The sequence below is a fragment of the Colletotrichum higginsianum genome, assembly GCF_001672515.1.
Source record: "Colletotrichum higginsianum IMI 349063 chromosome 7 map unlocalized unitig_7, whole genome shotgun sequence".
Classification (NCBI taxonomy): domain Eukaryota; kingdom Fungi; phylum Ascomycota; class Sordariomycetes; order Glomerellales; family Glomerellaceae; genus Colletotrichum; species Colletotrichum higginsianum.
In genome coordinates, this window is record NW_017263917.1 from 3215720 (window position 1) to 3243151 (window position 27432).

Here is a 27432-nt window from a genome sequence, read left to right on the forward strand (position 1 = left end):
CCTGCTGTGGTATCATCAAACTCATGAATCAAGCAACAAAAGCCATCAACGCCGCTACATCCCAAAATGTTCTAAAAGAGAGTATCTTTCAAGCGAAGCGCGCATTTGTTAGTGGTTGCCGTTGACCTGGGCCTTGCCGCCCTGCATCGCCTCCATACCGGCGTTGAGCTTGCCGAACTGCCACTCTGGCAGCGTGATGCCCGTCTGCTCGTTGATGGTGGTCATCAGGGGCGGCAGCATCTGGTAGATGTTGCGCATGGTGTCGGCCCCCGAGTTCCCGCCGCCGCCGGCGCCCTCGCCGCCCTGGCTGCCCGTGTTCCAGACGCTGATCTTGGGCTGCAGGCCTTGGATGGCGCCGGCGTTGGCCTTGGCGAGCTCGACGTAGGTGCCGTTCTCGATCATGAGGTACTGCAGCAGGCCCGAGGGGCCGCCGAAGGCGCCGGCCATCTTGCCGTAGGCCTCGGCCATCGCGGCGACGCCCTCGGCCTTCTTCAGCGCCAGGGCGAGCTCGGCCTCGGCGGTCAGCTGGGCCGAGTACTGGTGGGCCTCGGCGTCCTGGCGGGACTTGTAGGCGTTGGCATCTGCCGTCTTGGTGGTGCGGTTGAACTCGGCGGCGGTAAGAGCGTCGGCGTCTTTTTGGGTCTTGTAGGCCGTTGCCTCTGTCTCGCGCTGGCTCTTCTCGAAGTTGGCCTTGGCATCGGCCTCAATGGCGTAGGCCTCGGCGTCGGCCTTCTGCTGGCGGGCCTCGCGTTCGATGGTGGCCTTGACGACGTCGGTGGCACGCAGGCGCTCGATCTCGGCGGCGGCGCGCTTGAGCTCGACCTGGCGCTTGAGGTCCTCGTCCTTGGACTCGAGGGCGCGGCGGGCCTCGACGCGGGCGATCTCGACGTCCCTGCTGAGGGAGGCCTGGCGGGTGTCGAGGTTGGCCTCGGCGGTGGCGCGCTCAATGTCGCGCTCCGTCTTCTGGACGGCCGTCTCGGCGTAGATCTTTGCAATTTCCCGCTCCTGCTCTCCCTTGCGCTTGGACTCGCCGACGTTTCCGCGCAGCTGGGCCTCGGCGACGTCGATCCTGGCCTGGTTGCTGGCGCCCTCGTGGGCCTTGCGGGACAGGGACTCGAAGTAGTTGGAGTTGGGTGCGTCCTTGAGCTCCTTGACGTTTGCGTTGTAGATCTTGAGGCCGAACTGGTCGAGCTCGGACTGGATGTTCTTGAAGATGCGGCGCTTGAAAACCTCGCGCTCGGTGAAGATCTCCTCCATGGTCATGCTCGAGACGAGGACACGAACCTCACCCTCGATGATGCCCTTGACGATGTTCTCGAGGTGGGCCATGGTGCCGCCCTTGTTCTCGCCCGAGTCGGCGAGCAACATGGCGTACTTCATGAGCGAGTCACCGCGGTCCTCGCGGCGGTTGGAGGAGACATGGTCATCCTCGTCGTCGTCGCGGCTTGGAGCAATAGAGTGGCCGGCCTGATGCGTAGCGTTGGCGCCGCGCTGGTTGACATCCGGACCGACGGTGAAGACGACGGGCAGGAGAAACTGGAGCTTCTCCTTGGTCATGGCTTGCAGGTTCATGGCATAGTCGTGGGGCTGGACGCTGAAGCGCATGCACCGCTGGAAGGGCCACACCCATGCTGCCTTTGTGATCTTGACCGTCTTCACGGACATACCCGTGATGGCGAGGTACTCATCGGGGGCGGCGACTCTGTACGACATGTTGGCGGTGTTAAGGATTGGTGGTTGTGGGATGAAGAAGTGGTGAGAGAGCGGAGGTGAGTAGAAGAGGGGTCTGGGTGCTCTGAATTGAGAGGTGGGTGGCCTAAGTTATTTTAGGCCTTTCGTGGCGTGATAGCCGAATGATATCTTGATATATTTGACGTAGTAGTGCGATGCCGAGCGAGATGACTTTGCAAGAATGAAGGAGCAGCTGTGTTAGATATGTGATTGATGCCCTCAGAAAAGGGATACTGGGGGTAGTGTTTGGGAATAGGGTTGGTTAGTGGTATGACAGACGAGTGTTAGCATGAGGAGACGCCGCCATGTTATATAACAACTCAGCAAGGCAAGATGGCAGGCACATCAAAAGTTCGACCTTGATGCTCCCGTCACCTTGGCTGGCGCGGAGAACGCCCAGCCAAGCCGGCCAACGGCGACGACTGGCGCTCGGACGAGGCATCTTTCGACGAGATCAAGGATTGGTGGCAGCCTATCGAGTGAGCCTCGTGTGGTGATCATGGTCACTGGAATGAGAAAAGATGTGTGTGTGGTCGATGGCAGTGCACCCCTTGGACCCCTTTGGGCTGAATTAGTCTGACGCAGGAAGGAATCCGGCAATTCAGGGGCACGTGAGCCACCAAATGGGTCTCGGACCAAACATGTCTTGCTAATGATTGGACGTGGTAAGGAGAAGTCATATGAATGGGGCAACTTGTACACGCTAGAGCGCTTCTCGAAGCCTTCCCCAAATGGCTGCCTACACTAAGATGGCTAAAGTTGCTCCACTCGTCTTACATAATTATGGGGTAGTGCTGATCATCCCTGTTTCGTTCATCTGAGGCCCGCCAACAAGGTCACCATCCATCCATCATCCCATCAGAGACCAGCCAGCCTCTTGTGAGTCTTATCTCCCTGTCACTGGTCAAACTTGTATCAGGCACCGACAAACATGGACTTGAGGCCAGCCCATAGTATTTCCGGGGTTCCTGGAACGAGCATCGTTCATCACGACATGACAACGATGGCCTCAATTTCACTTTGCCGCAACCGATACCGAGCCGAAGTCCCCTCTCAGGCACCGAGCAGAGGACTGAGAGGATATGCCCCGCTTAGAGAGGCTGGCGGCGACCCTGGTTCTCTTCACCGAGGCTTGACTTTGAGACTTTATGATGCCCCGATCAGCCAGGCTTGAAAAGACACATTCCTATTCCGGATACCTCGAGGCAGAAATGCCTCAACAACCGTCGTCAATGGCGAGTTCGCGCTTCGCCTCCAAATGGCGACCGAGGCCCCGGGCCCCCGATGTCCAGAGTGGACACCGACGGCGGGCCTCATTCGGTCACCTGTTGCGGAATGCTGGGCAAAATCCGTACCTGGAACATATCCCCAATGGGATGAGCGACAGCCCGGCACAGCACAGCACTTTAGTCGGGCGCATCGCCCCTCTGCTCCCCAATGCTGGGAAATGACTCTCCTCCAATGACTCCCCTGAAATCAATCCTCATGCCAATAGTGCAACACCCGACTGGACCGCCAGTCACTAGCGCTTGCAATGCCCCCTCGTCTTCGCCCAGCCAGCCTCAGGCGCCCCAAGAAACACCCAAGCGCGATCAACCACACCACCGAGTCACAGCCTCAGCCCGTTCTTGGGGCCTTGCTCATCTTTCCCGCCTTGGAGCTCGTGCATCTCCGAGCCGCCCTATGAATGTCATCGAGAATGAGCCTCGTGATGAAGAAAAGAAGCTCAATGGGGTTCCGCCGCCCCGCATCGCAACTCTAACTGGACGCATGCATTCCTGGTCTCATTCTCAGCCCTGCGGATGTTTAATTGTCGGCGTTGGCCGAAAACACACTCGCCTCCTCATTCAATGACCTACTCATTCAATCACCCATTCAGTCACCTGACCACCTCCGAGGCAAATCTTACACACACGTCTACTATCTTGCTGCCAAGGTCCTTCAACGGCTCTGCGGCTCTCAATCCCATTAGACGTCATTCTGCCTTAGTCACAGGGTGGTGACTGGACTGTTGTTCATTGAGCACTACTAGCAAGCCCAACGTCCCAATCATCATCGCGACTGCAACTCACGCCGCAGTCCGTCGTGTCACAGAAGGCGTCGGTAATCGTCGTTTGAGTTCATTTCTACCCTTCAGGGCAAGGTTTTTTACTCCATCAGAATGTCCAAGGCCCTGGAAGGCGGCGGCGATCCGCCACCTCCATCGTATAGTGAAGCAACGACTTCAAACCCCTCGTCCTCATCATACAACCCCGGCTCATCGGTCTCTGCAACGCTTGAGGACCTGTCCTCTCTTCTCCGTGTCACCCAATCCCAGCAAACAGCGCGCGACACCATCACAACAACGACACTCCTCCCACTACTGACGCCCCATGTAACATCCCTCCTGAACCGATTGGGGAGGACACCGCACCCGCCGGCGCTGACGGAGCTCTACCTCGTGCCCGCCGCCGCAGTCGGTCCGCAGTGGAGCATCACCTCGGACGCCGACAGGAGAGCGGGGGAGGTTGCCCAGGTCATCCGCGTGGAACCGGAGCCGGACCTCGGCTCGAAAGGTGCAGGCGATAGCAAACGCGCAGTCCCGGACGCAGGCTTGTCGGCCGCGAGTTCATCTCGCGATTATGAATTTGACGAATGGGGTCGCTGGGACGACGACGATGCCGCCGCCTCGACGCCCAAGGAGGGATGGTGGTGGTGGAACGACGAGGCGCTCGCGCGTCGTCTTGCAAAACTGCTACAACCCGAACCTCGACTCGACCGCACCGTCGTCAGCGCCGTGATGGAACAGGCGAAAGAAGAAAGAAAGGCAGGCGGCTGGGGGATGTTCCGGTCCGGAACCGAGTCTCCATCCTCGTCTGCCCGGCCGCTCTCTCGGCAGGCGCAGCCTGACAGGTCGACGCCGCTCAGGCAAGAAGAGGACGTCGCCATGACGGTGCGCGCGGGAGAAGTCACCTTTCGCAAAGAGAACGAGATGGGGATCTGGGAGAGCATGCGCGGTTATGGGATCGTTGTGAGAGTCAGAATCCGAAGGGCTTAAATTAAAGCCTTGTCTCTTTCTTCTTTTCTTTTCTACATCGGTGAATGGTGGAAAAGTACAGCACGCAGCATTTTCGGCGTCGAAATGTATCCTCCAGCAAAAGAGTAAACTGCGAACTTCATCTCTCATTTGTTTACTACTGAAGCCATTCCCCCGTACTCTGCAATGAGTAGCCTTACGCTACACGTACGTTCTCCCCCACGAATTCAAAAGCGGGAAATCTTTCCGATACCCCACATTTGTAAAAGTGAGCCTCTCTGAGATGAGGGAGCAACGGGAAGTTGATTTCGGTGCTGAGCAATTATAATCCTCTCAGGGTCAGGCGCTCCAGCCGAGGAGGGTGGCCAGCAACCTGTACCAGCTGTTGAGAGGTCTAACATGGCGACCGCGTCCCCGGCGAAGCTCCAGACTGCGTAGCCCCAGAATGTTGAGCGAGGCGAGGAAATCCTGTATTTGCGGGCTCATCCCCGTCGGGAATTGCTTCTTGTGGCGGTACAATGTGATTGACGTATGTGCCATAGATTGGTAGAGACATATGCCGCTCTCGTCGGTGATGGTACTCGGGAGCCTCTGCTGACGGTTGTAGTTGGTTCTTGACATTAAAGGGCCTTCTAGAAGGCCCGGTGAACTTGGGAGCAGGTGAGCGAGAGGTTGTAGAGGCCGTCACCTCCTCCTATCGAATCATGCCCGCAGATTCGAAGGGCCACCCTGCCGGGGCCCGGTGTCTCTCTGCAGGTCCAGGTGCTCGAACGCCAGCATTGACGAGGCTCTTCTGCATTTGTGGTGTATTGAATATCCACCCATGTGGCCGGGAAGACGATAGAATTCTGAACTACCCTTTCCCATCCGGGTGAAGACGTAATGCTCTCGGTAGGAACATGTAGCCGAAGGTGCTGATTCATTAATCATATATCCTTCCTGCAATGACTGCAGAAACACTGCCAGATACGCAAAATTGTGAAAGAATCTTAACGTTGTTGAGCATGTTGATTATCGCATTTGCTATGTTCTTTTTTACTCCGATGCGTCTTTTGGAATTTGCTTCCGAATGCCCGCAAATGAATTCTATGAGGTCATACAATAAATCGCTCCTCTGAAGAATGCTGCGTGATGGGAGCAGTTTAACAAAAAAGAAACACAGGATACCAGGAAACAGCTAACACATTGTGATATAAACTGCTTCAAAGGTCCGAGCGATACACAACCCAGCCAACCAAGTTGCGTCCTTCAACACTAACATACTATGGCCAGTGACTTAGGTACGTGGCTAAGGCGGTCCCTCTTGAGGTCGCACAGGTACACAATAATACGTATAAAAACCTGTAGGAAACACAGCATAAGTGCTATACCTAGCACTGGAAGCAGTATATGGTCACTGCTATTAAGAAACGCAGAATCATGAAAGCTTCCAGGACCATGACCACCTTATAAACCAACCCTACTACTACTAGGGCCAGTGACCACTGGTTTTTCGAAGATTATATAGGCGGAATGTTCAAGCTTTAGAACCCTTGGTATGTCACACCTTTGGTATCATGCGTCAAGATATCCGCGAAGAAATTGAGCAAGATGCTCGTCTATACAAACAAACATAGCATGGTTTGGATATCGAAACGGATCAAGGAAGTACAGGATTGGATTTTACCCAATACAAGCATTATCATGATTCAGAGAAGGACAATACCAATACAGTTAGCCTAAGGGTGCCTTTCGACGGTGATGTTTGCCGTCTAACTCTTTTCTGCTAGTTGTTGCCATTGTTGCCCTTTGCAAACATTTGATTGGCGTATGTTGGTTGTTGTTTTCTACAAACAGATCGGCATTTTGGCAAAGACTCACTCTTTGTTTCCTGTCCACCTTCTGCTTCCAGACCTGCTGTTTACCACTCGGGGCAGCAAGCCTAAAGTGTTGTTAGAATCACCAATTGAAACATTACACATCCAGTAACCCCTGAGAATTGTCCATCAGGCTGTACGATAAAATCACATTGGCAGAGATATTTGTTATCTACCATGGCTGACTGACTCCATTCTGGTTTTATTCTGAATTGCCCTGTTGTCAAATTATCTAGTGAATGGTCGAGCCACACGACTTTATTTTCACGTTCTGAGTATAGTCGAGGCCGGTGCCAAGAAACGTGGGAACCGCATTTGGAAAGGCTGAAGTGAGACCACGGCATCTACATTTCTCGCCCCCTGCTGCTCGTCCTCGTTCAATCATTCTCGACATTCTTGGATTACCAGCTGAAATACCTTTTTGACGTCTTCTAGGTGGTATTTCGACCCACCAAGCGGGAATGTTTCTATTCCACATGGCCCTGACCGTGACGACGCATGGAGTCTGATATATCACGGGACGGACCGAATCCTAAGGACCATTCCTCTTCCATTGCCCATACAGTCCGGAGACTACCTACCCACGTTACGGAATTGTTGCATTGATCAACAATGGGCCCACCACAAGAGCAGGCCCAAAACGGAGTCGATGCGGCCATCTTCCAAGTTGCGGCAGAATCCAAGTCCGATTCCAGCCCAGGCTCAGCAAAAGACGCGGCAGCAGTCTCGGTCAACAATAGAAGCGACGCCCATGCTGACACGCAGCGTTCCTGCGATCGATATCCTGGCAACCAGACGAGTACATCATGCGAGAATATCGAGGAACCGAAAGGCTGGAAAGCCGACGACGGGCGAAAACCGACCCTGGCGACCACAACCACCGAGCCGTGCTCGAACAAGCCCAGTTGCGAAGACTCTGCCACCAGGCCGCAGCTCAAAACCACCGCCACAACGAGGAGCATCAACCCGAAGCCCGTCGTACGGCAGTCGCGATGGCGGTTCTTCAGCGGCTGGATCGTGCACCTCCCAGCGCTGGTCTTGACAATAGGCGTGGCTGTCGTGAGCCACCAGAGGCTGTTCTGGTACCCGTACTCGGGCGTCAAGGTCGGACGGCTCGACCTGACGGCCGACGACCTCAACAACATCCTCCAGCTGCCGGCCAAGATGCACGAGATCTTCATCGTGGCCTCGCTGTCGGCGATCGGGCTGAACATGTTTCGGCGGCGCTTGATCGGCGACGGTGTCCGGCTCGGGTTTCTCACCGGCGGCTATCGGGTAGGAGACCTCGAATATCTCATCAGCCCGGCGTTTTGGCGGCAGGGAACCTCCGGGTTGCAGCTGTGGGATATCCTTCTCGCCGCTTACCTCGTCTTCGCGACGATCTTGTCGGCGCTTGTCGGACCGGCGTCGGCAGTTCTCCTGATCCCAACGCCAGGCTGGTATCCCTTGGATCACGATCTGGCGTTCAACAACATCACCATGCCGATGGTGTACTTCTCGAAACCCGAGAGTGTCTGGCCCGAATACTTCAGCCCGGACAGGGCCCCGTGGACGGACAAACCGGTCTTTGGCCCGGTCGTTGTGAACAAATGCACGGGCGTCCAGGGGATCTACCAGAGCGACTGCGCCGCCGGGGGGTTCTCTGAGATCTGGAACTGGGCTGAGAGCTTTGGGTCGAACAACCTGCAAGACAACATCACGTTCCAGTCGCTGAACATCCGGCGAAACCTGATGTTCACCCAATCCAACCGGTCGACAACGATCGCCACGACGCCCTCGAGGTTCTTCGCGACAAGTGTCGGCCTGTTCGAGAAGTACGTGCAGCAGAACCCGGTGGGCCAGTTGTCGAGGGAAGCCCGCTACAAGTTGGAGCCTAGGGGGGTTCTCTCGACGGATACTCGGATGAACCAGCCCATATACCAACCCCTTGTGCAATCCAAATGCAAAGTCCACCACAAGGACGACGTGATCTCATCGGGTCAACCGGTGTACTACCCAACAGACTATCTGAACTGCTTCAACGACTCGACGTGCCGGCAGGTCCAAGAGCAACCCCGGAACTTTTTCCTGACGTGGATGAACCAGTCGGAGTGGATGCACCGGCCAACCGCCTCGATATTCCGCACACAGGGCAGGGGAAGCCCGGTCATCAACATCGCCGGCCAGGTCCCGGTCGGGGTGCTGAACGGGCAGAAAGACTTGATTTACGGCTGCAGCCTCCTCGCCAGCTGGGTCGCGGCCAACTACACCTTCGACCCCTGGGTGAGCCACACGCTCCAGTCCAGCGTCAACAGCGTGAACGGCATGAGAGAGATCGTCGGCCGAGATTCGCTGGAGGACGGGCGCGTCATCAGGTTCAACGAAAGCTGGTTCCCGTTTCTGGACCCCAGGTTCAACGTGACGGGGGACGACAGCTTCCCCGAGACGTCCAGCGCCGTCCTCCGGCTGCTGGACACCTTCACCACCACGCAAGACGTGAACGGCACGGCGCAGACAGTTCTGGCCGCGGTCGAGTCCGGCAACATCCCCGCGGCGGAGCTGCTGATACAGAAGTTGTTCGCCGTGTACCTCACCGACGGCCTGGCCCGGACGGGGTCGGGCGAGGGCGCGGGCCTGATCCTGGAGGAGAGCGAGACGAGCATCGTGGGCGTGGACCTGCTCTCGCAGCACGGCCACTTCGGCGGCGTCAACTACTTCGACGCGCTCAACGCGACGCACTCGACGTGGCGGAAGCAGAACATGACGACGGTCGTGAACCAGACGATCGCGGAGCTGTCGGCCAGCATGTCCTCGGGCTACGTCCACGTCGACTTCGACGCGCAGCGGTACGGCTACGGCTCGGGGGACCCGCGCACGACGCTGCGGTTCGCCATGGCCGTCATGATCATCTACCTGGCCACCGTCATGGCCTACGGCCTCCTCATCGCGGGCGCCCAAGTGCTGGAGCACTACAAGATCGAGTGGAGGGGCAAGCCGGTGCGCGTCTGGAGCGTCATGCCCTGGGGTAAGTTGGAGGACCTTTCGGTGCTCGCCCTGAGGTCGCAGCCGCCCGCTGACGAGAACTTGACGAGTTCCGGGCAGGACGCCAAGGAGGGAAGAGTGTGGGAGAGGGTTGTGAGAGTCCGGGCGGATGATCGGCAGAATCTGCACCTGGTCGTGGATGAATCACGGCCGATGCAGCGGGTACAAACCGCAAACGGTGGCTTGTACTTTTGATTTTGTGTACGCTACGGAAGCGTGTGTTAGTCGTACGGAGATGCAGTTCACGATAGTCAGGGGGGAATTTTATTCACGCCAAGAGGAATGATGGATGAGATCCGGTCCGATGTGTAATGAAATGCTTGCTCGAGACCTTGGCCTGGCCTGTCAGAGACTCCCGAAAGGGGTCAAGTCCACTTTTACATATTAATCTCGGCATTGAATCGGCGATTTGCTTGATGGCTTCACCTGGAAGGTCTCGCATATGACGCATGCATGATGGCAACTTTTTTTTTTTTGGAATCTCATTATTTTCCGGCCGTATATAGAGCACACTGGGTATCTCGCGCCATCAATCATTAAAGAAAGAGAGAAAACAACTACCCTTCCTTCAAGCCTTCTCGCCCTTGATCACCTTGTTGCGGCCGATTCCGATCATCTGGAGCATCTCCCTCCAGAAGGTGACGGGAGGGTCTTGAACAACGGCGTGCTGCTCGTAGGCCTCGATGATGGGGCGGTCCCACGTCAGGTCGACGTCCTCGGGCTTGATGTAGTGGGTGCGCTTCAGGACCTTCCAGAAGATGAAGAGGAGGGGCGCCACGATCTGCATCGTGTAGTTGGAGAAGAAGGAGCCAACGTCGAACTCGGGGCGGAACGCGGACCATCCGTAGGTGAGGATGACGATGGTCTGGAGGACAAGGGCGATGTAGGCGCCATAGGGCTGGAAGTACCCGTAGTACGGCATGGTGCGGCGGTCGATGCCCTGGGCCTTGCACGCGCGATGGTAGTTGATGAAGGTGATGGACATGACGATGTAGTTGATGACGCCGCCGCCCGTGATGAGGGCGAGCAGCCAGCTGAGCACCGTGGCCGAGCCGCTACCGCACTGCAGGAAGGAGAGCATGGGGAAGATCATGGTAACGGCGAAGCAGTAGATGGGCACGCCGTTCTTGGTGGTCTTGCGGAGCAGAGCCGGGGCACGGCCGTCCAGGGCCAGACTGTACAGGGACCGGGTGGCGCAGTAGGTGTAGGTGTTGCCGGCAGAGAAGATGGTGGTGAAGAGCAGGGCGTTGACGAGGTGGGGGAGACCCTGGATCTTCATGTTCTCCATGGCCATGACCCACGGGGACGCGGCCGCGGTGCCGCCGCCCTCGCCGCCGCCCAGGTAGATCTTCTCGAGGATGGGGTCGTTGTGGGGGAGCACGATGCCGCAGGTCAGGGCGGCGCCGACGAAGAAGATGCCGAAGCGCAGGTAGACGGTCTTGAAGGCCGACTTGATGTACAGGCTCGGGTGCTTGGCCTCGGCGGCGATCATGGAGATGTAATCCGGGCCGACGATGGTGAAGGTGGCCGTGGCCAGGGCGCCCATGAAGCCCTCCATGCGGCCCGTGTCGCCCTGTGTGAGGTACTGCGAGAAGGCGCCGGGGTTCTTCCAGTAGCGGAAGCCGTACGCGTCGTGCTGCGGGTTGCCGCCGACCATGGTGATGAAGGTGAAGAAGAAGAGGATGAAGATCAGCAGGACCTTGCCGCCCGAGAGCCAGAACTCGGCTTCACCGAAGATGCCAACAGCAACAACATTCAAGAGACTAGATTCACACCACAACGTTTAGTATATATGTGCATACACAGCAAAGAACCACGGGGAGGCATGGTGAGAAGAGGTGAGCGAGAACGAAAAGAGGCCGCAGTCACACCGTGGGCGGTCACAACGAGCTCTAGAAGACACTATCCGGTCGGTTCTGTTTCGTCGGGTTTGAATCGCTGGACGCCGGCATTGCAAAAGTGAATGAATCCACCGGCACAGAGTCCGTCCATACACAGCCACATGTAGCTAGCTGGTTGGGCGCTCACGAATTGTGGCTTGACCTCCCGCGACAAAGAAGAAAACAAGGATATAGCCAGACTTACCCGTATGCAAGAATGATGGCGATGCAAAAGCCTGCTGTGGGGCCTGGCTCTGTGATTTTTTCATTCCAGAAGGAGCAAACGAGATTCAGGGCGGTGATTTCAAAGGGGATCAACAGCGCCTCGTAGAGGAAGTAGTTCCAGCCGACCATGAAGCCGAGGGCGTCGTCGACCCAGACGCCAGCCAGGCGGATGAAGCCGCCCGAGACGGGCATGTAGGTGCTCATCTCGGCGATGGAGTTGTTGACGAGGGCGACGACGCAGGCGTAGAGGGTGTAGGCGAGCAGCAGGCTGCCGGGCCCGCCCTTGACGAGGCCCTCGCCGATGGTGACGAAAAGGCCGGTACCGATGGTCCCGCCAATGGCGATCAGCTGGATCTGGCGGTTGTCGAGCCGGCGCTGAAGGCCGTCCGAGTTGTGTCGCACCGAGGAGCCGTAGCTGTCGAGGGAGACCCTCTCGCCGGGCACGGCTTCGGCCGGGCCCTTGAGCTCGGGACCCGACATTGTTCTGTTGGTTTTGGAGGAGGGGGGATATTCCAACTCAAGCCGCGACGACGGGGCGGGTTTGTTTCGAGCCTAGAGTCTTGCCCGTGGGGGTGTTTAGGCGCGAGACGGAGACCGGAGGGAGGAGACCACCGGGTGCATGTGGAGGAATGTGTACGGGAGGGAGGAGTCGTAAGGGTCGCGCAAGGTGGAAACCCGTGGGACAAAGAGATGGTGGGAGGGAGAAGAAGAGAGACACGGAAAACTTGGAACCAGGTACGTCGAAACAAAATCGATGGGGAGAAGGTTTGGTTTTAAGGGAGGGAGAGAGATAGATAAGGGATCAGCGAGGGGGGATCTTTGGGGGAAAACTCTTTGCGACAAGCCCAGAACAGAGAGAGAGAGAGAGAGAAAGTCTTAAAACTTGGTGCCACATCCCACGCACACCCGCACACACGGTAGGGTACGACATGCTTCAGAGAGACCGCGGGTATTAGGCCAATCTCTCCAGCTCAACCCCAAGAAGCGTCTCGGCCAAATCACAGCCTGCGGTGGTACCTCCACGACCGTTGATTGCAGCAGCAGGCGATCCAGGGACTCGTACGGGCGAGCGATCCATTCAGAGCCCAGCAACGTTGGAGGTTTGTGTGGAGTTGACCAGGACCGTCCCTGATTCCGTCCCAGCGCCGGCCGTGGGTCCCCCCCAGTCGGTCCAAACTCCAAAGGGACTCTTTCCCACCCACTTCTCCCTCTGGGCCAGTTGGCCGCGGCGATTGGGCTGGCTGCCTAGGGCAGAATGTGTCCGCAATGTCGTCATATGCCTGTGTTAGCGTCCTTTTTCCGAACGCGGGCAGTCTTCAATTTGTCGGGATTGGGTCCGGTCATGTTATGCTCATAGACACGTGCAATTTTCGCCGCCTTCGAATCTTCTTTTCGGAAGGTTTCTCTTTCTCTCTCTCTCTCTCTCTCCCTCCCTCTTTCGCAAGCATACTTGCGCCCCCCGGTTTGACCGTTTGCGCGCACCTCGTCTTATCGATATCGTACCCGTAGAAAATCTGATGTTCGCGCCGATGTGGTGGGAATTCTCCAGCTTTATCTGCAGGGACGATATGCCTGAGAGGGCAACTCTATGCGGGGTGGCCGCGATACGTATCCCCCATATCTCGCCCATCCCAATCTGCCAATCTCACTATCAGACCGGTGTGTCAAACGGTTCTGCGAGGAGGGGGGAGCGGGCCCCCTTCAAGGGAGCCGGCGCGCTCTGTGAGGGGGGAGGAAATGGATGGGCCAGCTCGCATTCGACGAAAAGAAGAGGCAGCCAATAGCCAATGAAGATGGGACGGAATCGTCTCCTCAGATGATACGGAGATAAGCTGGTTCGGTGGCCAATCCCCCTTCTCCGGTTTTCTCATACTCGCCTCTTGTTTCCCTTTTTTTCTTCCTTTTTTTTTCTTTCGGTGAGAGACCGACAATTGAGCCCCCCCCCCCCCCCCCCCCCAAAAGGCCAAAATGGCGCGAGGCTGGGGGCGAATTCCCAGGGTGATCCCGCGACCCATCATAGTCTCATACCCTCTCCTCTTTGCCCAGCGCCGCCAGCCATGGGGGGTACAAAAAAAATAACGAAAAACTTTGTCTAAATGTCATCAAACAGCACGACAATTGGCCAATCACCATTGTCGGGTTCCTTGAGAATGGTGTTTGAAAACTCGGATTGCACCAACTAGAGTGTCTCTAAGGGTTCGTGGTTATCCACTTTATATGCAGCCGCCAGTCAATGCCCGACCAAGAGAGGTGGGACGCTCTTTTGTTGTCTTCTAACGGGGGGCCGGCCCAGAAACCAAATTAGACAACTCCACAGTGTTGGGAGTCGTCTGGAGAGTCGAGAGTGGCGGGTGTGCGACGGCGGCGAGCTCCGTCCGGCACGAGCAACCGACAAACTGCGGCTATGGTGAATCCAGAGAGAGAGTCTGAACAAAGTCGCAACAACAACGATGGACGGTCGTTGAAAGAAGCTCATCTTCCGAGGTCGTTGGTTCAAGAGCCGATCAGATCAGCAAGCGTCGAAAAAGAACTCTGGTCGGGCTTGAGCCGCATTGTCTTGTCGGATAAGAAGCAAGAGGCCACGTTGCTGGGCGTTTTGGCAAGGCAATTTGGCGGGCGTGTCAGTTGAGTTTGTAGGTTCCAAGGGATCCCAAGAAAGCCACCCAAGAAGGCCAAGGGGGGGAAACGCCCGGGTGTTTTCGAAAGGACGCGATGCCATTTGCCAAGACCATGTTCCCCCCTGGCCCCTCCTCCACGAGGGGTGGAGAATAGAGCACGACACCCTTGGCCGCGTCTTACGGCGTGGATCCTTCCGACGGCTTGATTGGAACGGAAGCAGAAGTGGGGGTCATCATGCCCGTACGGCCCCACAACGTGCGGAACCGAAAGTATCCACTTTCGGTCCTTGGATGCCCTGCCGAGGACCCGTTCTGCTTTGCTTGGCGCATACCACTGCATGCTGCAGCCTGCAAGCGCTACAGGGCTTTGGGGAGGGAAGATTGGGACAATGACGTAGCACATGCGCCGTTAGCGATGAATAATCGCGCGGGGGCGACCGATGGATAGGACATCCATGCTCGTTGTCGGACGACTCGTTCCCGTAATGAGACATGCCGTGTACATACGAGACGACCTGCTCCCGCTTCCTTCCCGGCTGGCCTCGGCTATGGAATATGTACAACGCAATGCGACCGCCATTTGAGCCAGTCCGGCGCATTGTTCGAATTATCTAATGCCAACCAATTCAAGGTTTTTGAAGAGTTTTCTCCTCTTGTTCGATTTCGTCGGAGCCGCGCTCGACACGGTGCGAGAGAAAGCAACCCAATCTCTTTCGTGCTGCCGTCAAACTAGGGTGTCTGTCTATCCTGAAGGATTTACGCGTTTTCCAATTTGGCAATGAATGGTTTACTGAAATGAGGCCATCGTCGACAGTTTAGCACCATGCCGCGGACCTTGCAGCTTGGAATCCACTTGAAGTGACAGTAGTCAATGCAGATGCTTTATGCTGCGATGCTGAACTAGTAGAAAGAAGACCATTGGCAGTACCAAGTCTAGCTTTCCTACCTGAAGCTGGCCAAACTGGGCTTCAAATAATTACACCCATGGCAGCTTCGTTTGGACTCTCCCGCCGATCTTGGTTATTTGCAGCATCGTGGGTGCGTCTATCTCAACACACATCACAACACTAGGGTGACTTATTACCCAGCTTTGCATTCAATAGACAGATGATGGTGAAGGCTTCAGAAAATCATTATTTTTCAAGCTTGGCCTCCATTAGTGAACTAAACGTGGCAAATTGCATATGTATATCACCCCGAAGCCCATTTGATGAGTCGTTTCTACCTATTTTCGATTCCGGGACGAAGGATGTGACAATTGCAAGTAAATGGACGACCATAGATAGCTTGAGCGTTCAAGTTCGGAGAGGCCGAACAAACTTGCTGACATTTGCGATTGAGGTCTATTTCACAGTTGTCCCGAGACATAACCCGGGCAACTGGATGAGAGCAGCTGACTGCAACAGCGAGGCCTTCCGTATGTACCTCGGGACGACGGCGGACCACAAGCCAATCACAATGCAAAGTACTTGCCGTAGTACTGTTTACCGTACCATTCCAAATCAGACACCATTGCATCCTCAGGTTCGGGCGAACGCAGGCTACCGGCTTTCTTGACTCTTTGGTTGATGCGCGCCGGCTCGACTGCCTTGGTACACAAGACGGACCTCATCTGTCGCACCACCGGCATCCCCATTCCCATCGTCTGGCACACTTTGGACATAAACCTTCCACAGAGGCCTCTCTGCACCACCCAGAGCCAAGCCTGAATAATCTTGCCTCTCTTGGCCAGCTGCGACTGCTTGGAAAGGTCAAGACCCTTTCAAGCAAGACGGAACGCATCATGACCCAGCCCACCGCCAACGCCGATCAGCCCCCGGATTATGCGGAGAACCCGACCATCATCCAAGGAAGTCTACCCCCGGATACTCTCCGCTTGGCGGGCCGCAGTATCCACTCCGCCACGTTCCGCGACGCCGACGCGCCGGGCCTCTACGAACTGAACCACCAGATCGATTTCCTGCGAGAGACGGACAGGCTGGTGCAGTTCACCCGTATCGATTACTCCGTCAAGAACCGCAGTCGGGACGCCGCCTCCGTCCCCGAGATCGTCCCTCATCCGAGACACATCTTCAACCTGGAACGGCCGCAGGCGATCATGCAGGAGGCGTTCCCGTACTACATCAAGTCTGTGTCTCGGAGCGGGTTGGGCAGCATCGGGCTCAAATTCTCGAAAATCGGCAAGAGCGTGTGCAAGGCGTGGCGCGTCGGACGCAAGGCCAGCGACAAGAGTGTGTTCGAGGCCCGCGAGCTCCTTTTCGACGTCCGGTCCAACAACGACGTGCTGGACTGGATCGACGGACAGGAGGTCCGGATCGCGGTGGAATACTCCCAGGACAACATGTACAGCCTCAACATCCTGGCGCCCATGGACCGGGCGATGCGCGATGCGCTCGTCGCCGCGTGGTGCGTGAGGCTGTGGAACAGCTTGGCTGTGAGGTTTCACAAACGGGAGACATGGAATAGAGGTGAGCATTCTGCCTTCGATTTGATCCAGAGCAAAGCTAATAATGTGGCTATCTCACTGTTGAAGTCAAATACATCATGCAGACATGCACAGCTAGTCTGACCAAGTGAGAGAGAGAGAGAGAGAGACTTGGGACGGACCAGAAGCCATGGTATTTCCTAATGGCCAAAGCCCAGGAAACGACGATCATCGGACGATACTTACCCTTCGTCTAAATGCCACATCCCGCATCAAACCTTACCATGGCGCTTCCAGGCACCTTATTGCGATGCTCGGATCCCAATGGCACGACCAGCCGAGACCCGCTTTTCCGTTCGGAGCTGCCGCCGCCGATGCCGGGGCCCAAAGCCCACCACGTCACCGGAGTTCTCCCGACAAAATTTGCACTCGACGCAAACAACCGGGAACAGCACTCTTGAGGTCTGACATCATCGGCACCATTCACATCGCTGCGTTCATCATTCAAGACACACCAGAGTTTATTCACTTCCCACCGTTGCGTTCGCACACACATACACACATCCCCATCAAGTGTAATTCCCCTCGGCTGACTCAGCTGCGCTCGAAGAAGAACAAGAAGAACGTCACCTCACCCCAAGAACACAACCCCCCTCCTCCCCTGCAGCATCACCGCCGCAGTCCGCCCCGCTTGGTACCGACACTCCTCCTACCCAAGTACTCCGTACCACGGTCCACCATCTCATTCCACCGCCAAACTACCTCTGAAGTTCAACACCCAAGATGGACGGACCCTACGCTCGGGAGCTGGCCACCGCCATCGCGGCCATCCAGCACGCCGCCAGACTCAGCAGACGCGTGCTCGTTGCCTCCGACAAGGGCGTCGTGACCAAGGAGGACCTCAGCCCCGTCACCGTCGCCGACTTCGCCATCCAGGCCCTGCTGACCAGCACGCTGCACGCCGCCTTCCCGGACGACAAGTTCGTTGGCGAGGAATCCGCCGCGGACCTCAGAGAGAACCCGAAACTGTGCGAGTCGGTGTGGGCGCTCCTGCAGCAGGTCGCCGGCGAGAAGGAGGACGACTCGTTGTGCAAGCTGCCCGCGTCGCCCGAGGAAATGTGCGACATGATCGACTGGTGCGGCCTCGGCGAGCCCTCGCCCACCGGCCGCTTCTGGGTGTTCGACCCCATTGACGGCACAAAAACCTTCGTCAGGGGCGAGCTGTACGCCATCAACGTCTGCCTGATGGAGGACGGGAGGCAGAGCGTCGGCATCGTCGGCCTGCCGCTGCTGTCGGCCGACGCCAAGGCGCCCATCAACAACGACTCTATCGACCCCACCGGCACCGGCAGCATCATGTTCGCCGTCCGGTCCCACGGCACCTTCATCCGTCCGCTGCCCGGCCCCATCGACCTGCAGCCGACAAAGATCCCCCGCCACGCCGAGGCCGACTCCCCGGACCTCATCTCCGTCACCTGCATCGAGGGCTCCGAGTCCGGCGCCCCCGGCATCCACCAAAAGGTCGCCGAGCGCCTCGGCGTCGCCTACCCGGGCAACGACCTGCTCGGCTGGGTCCTGCGCTGGACCGTCCTCGGCCTCGGCCAGGCCAACTGCACCTTCTGGGCCTACCGGCGGCGCGACCGGCTCGCCAAGATCTGGGACCACGCGGGCGCCATGTTGCTGTTCGAGGAGGTCGGCGGCAAGGTCACCGACGTGGACGGGAACCCGGTGAACCTGACGGCGGGGCGGAAGATGGTGGCCAACTACGGGTTCGTCGCCGCGCCGCCGTCGGTCCACGCCCGCGTCTTGGAGGCCGTGAGGGAAACGTTGAAGGAAAATGGTCTGCACGAATTGCTGGGTTAGATCGAGCCAGGACGATAGACGGATGGGGTTCGGCGTTTAGAGGCTTACTTGCATTTTCTTAACTTTTTATCAACCTACTTCATGATTGTGTTGCAATTGGAAACATCAGACCTCGATTTTCCTCGTGATGCTTGTTGGGATGTTTCCTCTCGAGTAGTTCAATGAGCAGAAATCGTTAAAAAGCCCCCTTCAACAACCACTAGGGGCTCAGTTTTCCTACTTATCATCAATTCTATCAGGGGACGCACAAAACTGGGTCCATACGAAGTTCAGATGTTGTTGCAGGTAGTAGATGTATAGGGCGTTGATCTCTGCCACGCAATCAACAGCGTCGTTTATGCGACAGATGTATAAGGACGGACTACATACTCAGTGGTCTAATCTGTTGACCACGTGCGCACAGGATCGTTATCGCGACGGTCGGTGACAACCTTGAGTAAAGTAGTAATTCCTTTCCTGACGGTCTCGGACTTTGTCCCAACTGGTCGTCGACACCGCGGCCTGTGTAGGCCCAAAGTTCTGACTTAAGGGACGGCCTACAGACTGAACTCTGTATTCCGAACTGCTCGAGGACGATTTTTGGTTGCGTCTCTGACCCGACCGGCTATCAGATCAGTCAATAAAAGACTCACTTCTTTCCCCTAGCAGTGAAGGGCGGCAACGAAGGGACATGCAATAAAGCTTCTCCAGATCCCGGCTACAACGTGTTACTTTTTGTTTTCAGACCCTCCATAAGGACATTACGAAGCGTTGAAGATTAACTTCTTGGACTACGATGTTTAAGATCGGAATCATCAAAACGTTGTAGTACTATCCCCCTCAAGTATCGAAAACTCTGCTGGGCATTCGGGTTTATTGGCTCATGGGCACAGAAGCTCATGCTATTCAAGTCATGCTATGGCTTCCAACACGACCACACTTTAAGCCAGTAGTATTGATCTCCTACAAATAGTAACCAAATGCGCTAGTATTTGGTTTGCATTAGTTTCGTTTTCTCAGCCCCAAATACACAGCTCATGCATTCAGTCCTGCGCACTCGGCAATTCTTCGTGCGTACAAGAGATCCTGATTGGTTATGTATGCTTAAATGCTTAACAGAGCCTGAGTGGCTACATTGGCAGCCCCCATGTGGCGTCCGCCTGCTTTGGTCTTGATGCTTTTCAATCTGAAAGCTGACATGTAGTGTGGTCCGGTCTTACATGGTGGGCAAAGGTCAACTGTTTTCCTGCAGAGATAACGACCATGTTTAGGGTCAGTGGCGCCTTTGGGTTACCACAGCCTGCTTGAACCATCCACAACATTAATTTTGTCTGTTGAACTGGCGTCAAACTTAACGTAAACAGCCCGACAAATAGAGTGAAGCAAACTCCCAGGTATATCATCCTTCATTGTCCATTTAACATTCGAACCATTCGCTCCTCCAGTGCCCGTATTGTTTCTCTCTTTGCCTGGTGTTGGCATCCGCCCTTGGCCCCCCCGCAGTAACCTGACTTCGCACATTGTGTTCCTGTAACCAACGCGGCCACACTCTTCCATCATGAGTTTCGCAAAAGGATCGATTGCCAAGAACAGATGCAAATGGCACTACAATACGATTGTCAATTGCGATTATGACCTTAATTCAGACTCCATCGGCGGTTATTCACGTGGCCAAGTGCCTCCCGAGCCAGATATTGCAGGAATTGGTGTAAGCGCAACGTCCCCTGCCCGAAAGGCGTCTTCATCAATCTCACTGTGTAAATAGATCGTTGCTGTATTCATCGCAGTCACTTCTTTTGCCGTTCTCATGGGCGTCTTCGACGCCCTATGGATACTACTCAAAAAATGTCGGTCCAGGAGGTAAGTCGGTGTGAAACAAAAGCAACCCTCCTTAGTGCCGGGTTGAACGCACAGAGTCTGACCCTACTCGTACAGATCAAAAGATCGCTCCAGGAAACGCAAACAACTCTGGAACAACTTCAGTCGATCGGAGTTCTTCCAGGCTATCACGATATCCTGTAGCGACCAGCAGGTCTTCACGGGCGGGGCGTACGTCGTCACACTCCAGTTCTGGAAAGGCTGCTTCATCACCGCCTATCACTACAACATCATCGCCAACATGCTGCTGCTCACTTGCGCGACTCACTTGATGTCAGTTGTGATATCCAGGAACTATTGGAAGAGCCCCCTCGTTGCAATCGTCCGCGTAATACTGATCACGTCAGTATTCATATTGACCGGGTTCGTGCTCTCGAGTCAAAAGTCCAACTTCCCGATGAAGGTACCCGAAGATGGTGATCCGGATGTGGCGCTCTTGCTTCGAGCCGCCTGTTATCAGGATGAGCGCGGCATGGAGATGCTGAGGAACAAGCTCGTCGACTCTTTCAAAGATCCCGAGGCTGCAAAGCAAGCATTTGTGTTTAGCAACCCGGGAAATTTCATCCACGGTTGGAACCTTTACCTTGCTATCTTGGTATGGTACGCCGTCACCATTCTCGCCGAATTCGGACGATGGTTCTACCGGGCCAGAGAACGACGGAAGCAGAAAAAGTTGCAGGTCATGGAAACAAGGGGCAAGCTCTTGCGCGGTCTGGAAGACCGCACATCGTTCTTGGGCAAGATCTTCTACTGGATTTATGGGTTTTACGTGATGGGCGGACTTGTTATTTGTGGGATAACTGTGGTGGTTTGCGCCATCCAGATAATGAAGTTGAGAAAGTGGGCGAAACGTTCGACATGGCTCAAAGTCGATACGGGAGGCCAGAGCGAGGAAGATGACGCGACATCCTTCGGGCAGCTCGTACCCATCATTCTTGTAGGATTGGTGGTTTTCAGCGCTCTTGCAACGTTCAGTGGTAAGGCCTACCCAACGTTCAACATTCCATGCCAACTTCGTTGCTTATCAAGAACATTTGTGTAGACCTGCGGCTTCAAGGGAAACGTAACAAGGCCCAGGAGGTCAAGCCTACGAAGGGGCATTATGGCCCTATACCCGGCCGTTAACAGCCATCCAACCCATTTTGGACGGAGTCCACGTGGGCTGTAGCGGTTCTCGGCAATTGGTGACAGAGAGAATTGTGTGCTTTTACCTTTTGGTTGGTATTTCCAAGAGCCGAATGTTCGTGGCTTGGGTCTGGATTGCAACGAAGCTTCAGTTGGCATCCCTCACTGTACACTTTTATGTCTCCAGTCTTGATGTAAACGAAAAGACATCTCTATTGCCAATAGGAGGGGGGGTTCTGAAACTCAACAAACCGCATCACCGGAGTGGGCTTGCACGAATGCTCCTCGTCTGGTGACTTCACCGCTTGCCTTTCACAGAATTGGCTGACTCACGACCCTGTGCTTGAATAGATGGCAATGGGATTAGTTTTAAAATTGTGGCGAATACTTCATGGTTTCCAAACGAAAGTAATCAATGTCGATTCTTCGACGAATAAGGACTGTCCCAGCAATGCGTATCAGATGGGGGCGGGATTGCGATTCACGAGAACCAAAGGCAATGCCACCACCTACGCCTAACTCCATCGGTATCCAATGCTCTGTTCGTCGCTCAAGTAAGGGTATCTTCGGTCTCTAACGGAATTTTGCGTCCTCTCTCTGCGTCGGTCTCGTACTCGTGTTGGCCGAATCCAGCTCGTGGCTGGCCTGCCCAGAGGCGTCCAGTTCATATGCCTGATGCGCTGTCGATTCCATCTCGAAGCGGGGCCCCGGGGCCGCAAGTTCGCTGTGGCCGTGCCCAAACTTGGCGTTCTGCTCTTCGTATGCCCATCCTGGCGATCCTCCTCCTGTGGCGACCGTTGTAGCAGTCGATTCCGGGCTTCCAGCAGCAGATTGTCTCCTCTTCCTCCTCCACAGGAAAAATATGGCTGCGGCAAGTAAGGCACCGCCAGCCACGCCACCTACGGCGGCACCAGCTATGGCGCCGGTAGATATGGAACCCGATCCGGCGGTCTCTGGTTCCGTGGCAACTGTGGACTCTGCGGGGTTCGAGCTCGCAGTGGGCGCAGCGTTCGTCGTGGAGACGAGCGTCGTGTCGGCGCCGGTTCCAGTTGCGGTGGCTGTCGTCGAGGCTGTCGTCGTAGTTGTTGAAGTCGTGGAGCATGACGCAGTACTGATTGCTTCGCCCCAGAAGTGACTCTGAGGTAGAGATGTAGCTGTCGAGGGAGTGCAAAGAAGAGCGATACCGTTCAAGTCTTCCCGGTACGTGCCGTTCTGACCGGACTGACAGCACCATCCGCCGTTGTCTAGTTTCCCGTTGACGCCCCAAAGACTCCATGTTGAATCAGGGCACTGTGTTGAATAGGTTAGGCGGTACTCGAATAGCAAGGACACCAAGGCGCTTTTTACCTGTGGGCGTTCCAGCGCCAATTGTCTGCAATCAGAGGGATCTATTGTGAACGGGTGAGCCAAGATCTGGAGACGACTGGTCTCAGTCTTCTTTCTTGTACTCACCGGAGCAGCAATAATTCCCTACATAGTCGCCGTCCCCCGTACACTTGAAGCCAGACGGGCAACATCGAGGCTGCGCGCCTGTACCGCATTCGACTGGGGCGGTCGGAGGACACGATCTGTCATTCCGCAGAGCCCATCCACCCGCATAGGCGCACTCCTGGGCAAAGGCTTTCTGAGTCCCGACAGTCGCGGCCAACAGCAGAGAACGGAGTCTCAGTTGCCATACGCCAGCGTCAGGTGCCATGATATTGTGTCGCCGGGACAAGATTCCTGCGATCAATGTAGTCAATGGGAGATAAAGAAGAGTGGAAACTTCCCGCTAGGAAAACCCCGCGAAAGACCCAAAGGTAAAAGGGAGATTCGAGACGAGATCAACAATGGAGCCAAAGGGTGCCAGCCCTGCGAGTGGGTGCATGCTGGGCCATGCGAGGGCTCCGTTCGGTGGTGCCATAGGCGCGGATTTATTCCTTCTTACGTGCTGCCAAGCGTTGGCAAATTACACCGCACTGCCTCGTTCTCCCCTGTGGACGAGTTCAAAGGCGTCAAATGCTGGGCGACTAATGTCTCGGCGCTTGAGACGCGGGCACAGGGGGGGGCGGATGGACACTACCGTCAGATTTTAGCAAGAAGAGCGGCGGCCGGCCACTGAGACCTTGGGAATCTTGATTTTGGAAACGGAAAACGGGGGCCGCTGGCGTCTGAGAGGCAGCCGCCTGTTGGGGGCCGTTTGAATGATTAGGCAAAAGACTACTAGAAGCTGAGCAGTATGATGCCGATGGCTGAATGCATAGGATGGGTGAGATGGCACTCGACCGCCAACAACTGCCCCCTTTTTCAAAAAGGATTCTATCCGCCTGCGGCGCAGCATCGCCCGCCCAAGGATGTCTTGTTAAGCGACTGCCCCCTGTCTCTCTGCCATAACAAGTCGCCGTGCACCTGGGGTAGCAGCTCCACTAAAGGCAAAGTTCAGATAGACTCGAAAAGAGCTTAGGCCGCAGCTTAACCTTGATTCTTCAGTGACTGTTCAAACGTCAAATTGCGTTGGTAACTTGTGCAACTATTTGCCTCTGACTTCTATTTGGCTCTGATATCTGTCGAGTTAAGTGGGATCTCGGGAGAAATCCACAACTCAGTCATGTGGAAGATTTCTACTAATGACTCATTTTCCACCCAGCTTAGGTTCTCCTGTCGCGCTGTAAGGTGTGAGATCTGAACGGGCGGTCAACAGCTTTGATATTCAGTCCAACTCCCAATAACCGGCGATGATCTAAATCAACAACGAATGCCTTCAGACGCTAGTGATTTTGGTATTGGGGGTGGGTGCAAATACAATTACAAGCCGGATATGAATCTGTCATATCATAAAATTTACTCGTCTCGGCAAACACGTCGTTCTTCGGATCATATATGGCTCACACGACTACAATCTCTTCAATATCCCAATTCTCGACCACGAAGTCACCCTCGTCTCTGGTTTGGAACATGCCGACTCTTTTGTAGTTGCCGGTTTCCTCCACTTCACACCAATGAAGCATCAGCCCTCGAACAACGCCATGATCCTCCTGACATCGCCCAATGGCTACGAATGTCAACCCGACGCCCATGAGCTCGAGTTCTCCTTGGTGCCAACGCACAATATCACCGAGACAGTCGGGCCAGATGAGACATTTCTGTCCATCTATCGAGGTAATCGTGAGATGGGCTTCTGACGAATCCAAAGTTACGCTTCCGCCCCTGCTCCAGAGGGGATCTCTTCGAATAGGTCCACGCATCTTCATAGATCCCTGAACAGACGCATCAAAGTTCCCCGAAACTTCAACGTCAACGACTGCGAAAGATTCTACAACCACCCTGCTATGTTCAAAAATTACACCCTCATCGATCGCAGCCCAGGACCAAGATGGTGCTCGGCAGTCATCCGGTCGCTTGCATCTCTTGGAAAAGGACATCTCTGTTCGCCACAGCAAAAACGAAGGTAGCCGTTCATGTTTCCACAGTCCGGCGAGGTACTGCGCGCCAGTTGATTTCTGTAGCTCAATGGCCACGCCACTAATCGCAGCCAATCGGTCTTGCGGAAAAGTCAGCTTCAGAGCCGAGTATTTGCGGACGACCCTGGTCCAGGTGACAAATAGGTCGGATGCGGAAAGCGAAATGTGCCGTAGACCCTGCGGGTTCAAGTACGAAAAGTGGCTGTACATCTCTTCTCTATTCACAGGCTCTGAGACCTCTCGAGTACAATGCTGGACAGAAAGGTTGTTTCTACCGCTATAGCTTCTGTGACAGGAGCAGCTCCATCGCGCTGTTCTCCAGCCGTACTCGAGAAGCCGAGGGGAAAGCAAGCGCTCCTGGTATGCCCATGCACGTTGTGCGATCGGTTCTGTGATGGGTGGTGACCACCACGTGAAGGAGTCCATGTATGCTGTTCCTGACTTGCTTTGTGGGAGATTGAGTAGAATCCGTCTTTCGCTGAAGTCTGGTCGTCGCTGTAGAAAGCCCTCTGTGAAGGTCTTGGAGGATGAGGCGCAGATGGTCAGATCGGCATACTTGTAAATGTCGGGCATCTGTAACAGCTCGATCTCCAAGTCTTGAGGGTCGTCTTGAACAATGCATAGACTATCGATCCAGACATGTCGAAATCCCAGCTGCTGAACGACTTGAAAGGTGTCTTTGAAAACGGCGGGAATGCAATCATGGGGTATCTTCCAAAGCTGAGAGGATTGGATCTTAGATGAGTTGCACATCAGTGCTTGAGGCCCGCCCCAAGTGTAAGAGAGACAAACGTAGGCTCGAACATCAAGCCCCAAGGTGCGCTTGACCACGACGTCTGCTCCAGGGGTTTCGCCAACATCGATGATGCGTGTTGGTTTGAATCGCTCTTGGTCTGGGGTCTGTGAATCTGCTAGGCATTTGCAGCTTGACAACCAGTCTTGGATTTCCGACTTTGTTCGTTCGGAATCAACACTCGGGTCGAAAGCAGGTAAGATGCACGAAGCGTTGTCGTCTATCACATGTTAGTTTCGGCATTACGACTCAACGGTTAATCCTGGTTTCATCCACTCACCAGTATAGGTATATGCATTGTAGCGACGTGCTGTTCGCCCATTGCCGCAATCAAGGTATGCAATTGAGTGCAGAGGGCTGTCTGGCTGGGAACTGGCCGGCACTCCCGCGAAGACAAGTTGGAACGGTCTCCTGCTGAGGCTCCGCGCCAAATAACGAGCGCGTTGGACCATACCGGTACAGCAGAAGCATTTGCCAAAAAGATGCGTCTTCATCAACAGCCGCAGACTCCGCTGATTGTGAATCGCGAGCAGGTCTTGGCATTGTGCACACCCTGCGCCGGCGGCCTTACGAACCTGGCCGATTGTATGCGGGAAGCGTGCCCGGGTCGTCTTATGCAGCGGTGGGTACTTCTGTTCGACTTTCAGGGGAATTCGACAGTTGAAACATCTGCCATTTTCTGGCTTGTCGTCATGATGAGACTGTCGAATACTTTCATTGGACACTGACATTGTGAGTCTCGACAAGCTGACTGGCGCGGAGGTTTTCGTCAAGGTTTGGAAAGAAACTTGGGAGGTGCATTAATGAGCCATTCGGTTTTAAACATTTCTGACCAAAACTTGAGGTTGTAATTATGCATGGAAATTGACGCCGTCTTAAGCATTATGAGACAGACCAGCCCGGCCAGTCCTTGGCCCATATCTTGACTGGTTGAGCTCTAAATTTAGCCATTCATTTGGAGTCTCGGTTTTGCTGTTGGGGGCTGGCGCTTAGGTATCCTCTCACAACAAAGTAGCCAACTGCATACAACTTCCCCTCCCTTTGTTCCGCGCTTCCCCTTCTGACCGTATCAAAATGCCGCCGACAGACGTTTTTCCATCCTTTCCCGGTTTCCCTCTGGAGCTGCGGCTGAAGATATGGCGCGAAGCACTCTTGGTCCCATCTGTCTGGGTCGCGGTTGTCGATGGCGATGCTGATGCCCTTAAGGACACTGACAACCGGAATCCTCTGCCCATCAACATGGGTTTCATCGGCTCTGCGGCGTACCTTGTGGGCCTTGCCTGAAGAGAATCCCGGAAGCTGATGAAAGAGCTATTCGCCAACCCTCTTCAAGGACCACGGCTGGGTGCAGGCGCCGCCGCCTCAGCCTGCTAGCTGAGATTTTCTCGAATACCCGGACTGCCAGTCCCCTCGGCAAAAGAGTCAACGGCCTGGAGCAGTTCGCCTATCCAAACGGCCCCTGCCTTCTCCCCGCCCGCGGCGGCAATGGGGATGGGAGCGAGAGGTGCGAGCGTGCGAGCGATGCGGCCGCGCGATGGTAACACCAGCAACAACTGCCGCGGGAAGAGCAGGAATAACGGCA

General features: G+C 55.4%; 10 protein-coding genes across 10 annotated transcripts; 6 read left to right on the forward strand and 4 right to left on the reverse strand.

The window, feature by feature from the left end:
- Nucleotides 1–108: 108 nt before the first annotated feature.
- On the reverse strand, nt 109–1713 carry CH63R_10665 (SPFH domain/Band 7 family protein; the record flags this gene model as incomplete). The annotated part of the gene is made up of 1 exon (XM_018305639.1): nt 109–1713. One exon carries the CDS (start codon nt 1711–1713, stop codon nt 109–111), a length of 1605 nt encoding a protein of 534 aa, XP_018155063.1.
- Nucleotides 1714–3892: 2179 nt separating this feature from the next.
- On the forward strand, nt 3893–4768 carry CH63R_10666 (Nad dependent epimerase dehydratase family protein; the record flags this gene model as incomplete). Its single annotated transcript, XM_018305640.1, has 1 exon — nt 3893–4768. The coding sequence occupies one exon, from the start codon at nt 3893–3895 to the stop codon at nt 4766–4768; it is 876 nt and encodes a 291-aa protein (XP_018155064.1).
- Nucleotides 4769–7215: 2447 nt separating this feature from the next.
- On the forward strand, nt 7216–9819 carry CH63R_10667 (Short-chain dehydrogenase; the record flags this gene model as incomplete). Its single annotated transcript, XM_018305641.1, has 1 exon — nt 7216–9819. The coding sequence occupies one exon, from the start codon at nt 7216–7218 to the stop codon at nt 9817–9819; it is 2604 nt and encodes an 867-aa protein (XP_018155065.1).
- A 373-nt stretch (nt 9820–10192) lies between these two features.
- CH63R_10668 (Amino acid permease) lies at nt 10193–12209 on the reverse strand (the record flags this gene model as incomplete). The annotated part of the gene is made up of 2 exons (XM_018305642.1): nt 10193–11387; nt 11710–12209. 2 exons carry the CDS (start codon nt 12207–12209, stop codon nt 10193–10195), a joined length of 1695 nt encoding a protein of 564 aa, XP_018155066.1.
- Nucleotides 12210–16130: 3921 nt separating this feature from the next.
- CH63R_10669 (3',5'-bisphosphate nucleotidase) lies at nt 16131–16924 on the forward strand (the record flags this gene model as incomplete). Its single annotated transcript, XM_018305643.1, has 2 exons — nt 16131–16815; nt 16908–16924. The coding sequence occupies 2 exons, from the start codon at nt 16131–16133 to the stop codon at nt 16922–16924; spliced, it is 702 nt and encodes a 233-aa protein (XP_018155067.1).
- A 631-nt stretch (nt 16925–17555) lies between these two features.
- On the forward strand, nt 17556–18635 carry CH63R_10670 (3',5'-bisphosphate nucleotidase; the record flags this gene model as incomplete). Its single annotated transcript, XM_018305644.1, has 1 exon — nt 17556–18635. The coding sequence occupies one exon, from the start codon at nt 17556–17558 to the stop codon at nt 18633–18635; it is 1080 nt and encodes a 359-aa protein (XP_018155068.1).
- Nucleotides 18636–20172: 1537 nt separating this feature from the next.
- On the forward strand, nt 20173–21617 carry CH63R_10671 (uncharacterized protein; the record flags this gene model as incomplete). The annotated part of the gene is made up of 4 exons (XM_018305645.1): nt 20173–20322; nt 20380–20474; nt 20550–21469; nt 21535–21617. 4 exons carry the CDS (start codon nt 20173–20175, stop codon nt 21615–21617), a joined length of 1248 nt encoding a protein of 415 aa, XP_018155069.1.
- A 573-nt stretch (nt 21618–22190) lies between these two features.
- Nucleotides 22191–23313, reverse strand: CH63R_10672 (WSC2 protein; the record flags this gene model as incomplete). Its single annotated transcript, XM_018305646.1, has 2 exons — nt 22191–22907; nt 23092–23313. The coding sequence occupies 2 exons, from the start codon at nt 23311–23313 to the stop codon at nt 22191–22193; spliced, it is 939 nt and encodes a 312-aa protein (XP_018155070.1).
- Nucleotides 23314–24481: 1168 nt separating this feature from the next.
- On the reverse strand, nt 24482–26581 carry CH63R_10673 (HET domain-containing protein; the record flags this gene model as incomplete). The annotated part of the gene is made up of 2 exons (XM_018305647.1): nt 24482–26070; nt 26131–26581. The coding sequence occupies 2 exons, from the start codon at nt 26579–26581 to the stop codon at nt 24482–24484; spliced, it is 2040 nt and encodes a 679-aa protein (XP_018155071.1).
- Nucleotides 26582–26924: 343 nt separating this feature from the next.
- Nucleotides 26925–27391, forward strand: CH63R_10674 (uncharacterized protein; the record flags this gene model as incomplete). The annotated part of the gene is made up of 2 exons (XM_018305648.1): nt 26925–27112; nt 27256–27391. 2 exons carry the CDS (start codon nt 26925–26927, stop codon nt 27389–27391), a joined length of 324 nt encoding a protein of 107 aa, XP_018155072.1.
- Between the last annotated feature and the right edge of the window lie 41 nt (nt 27392–27432).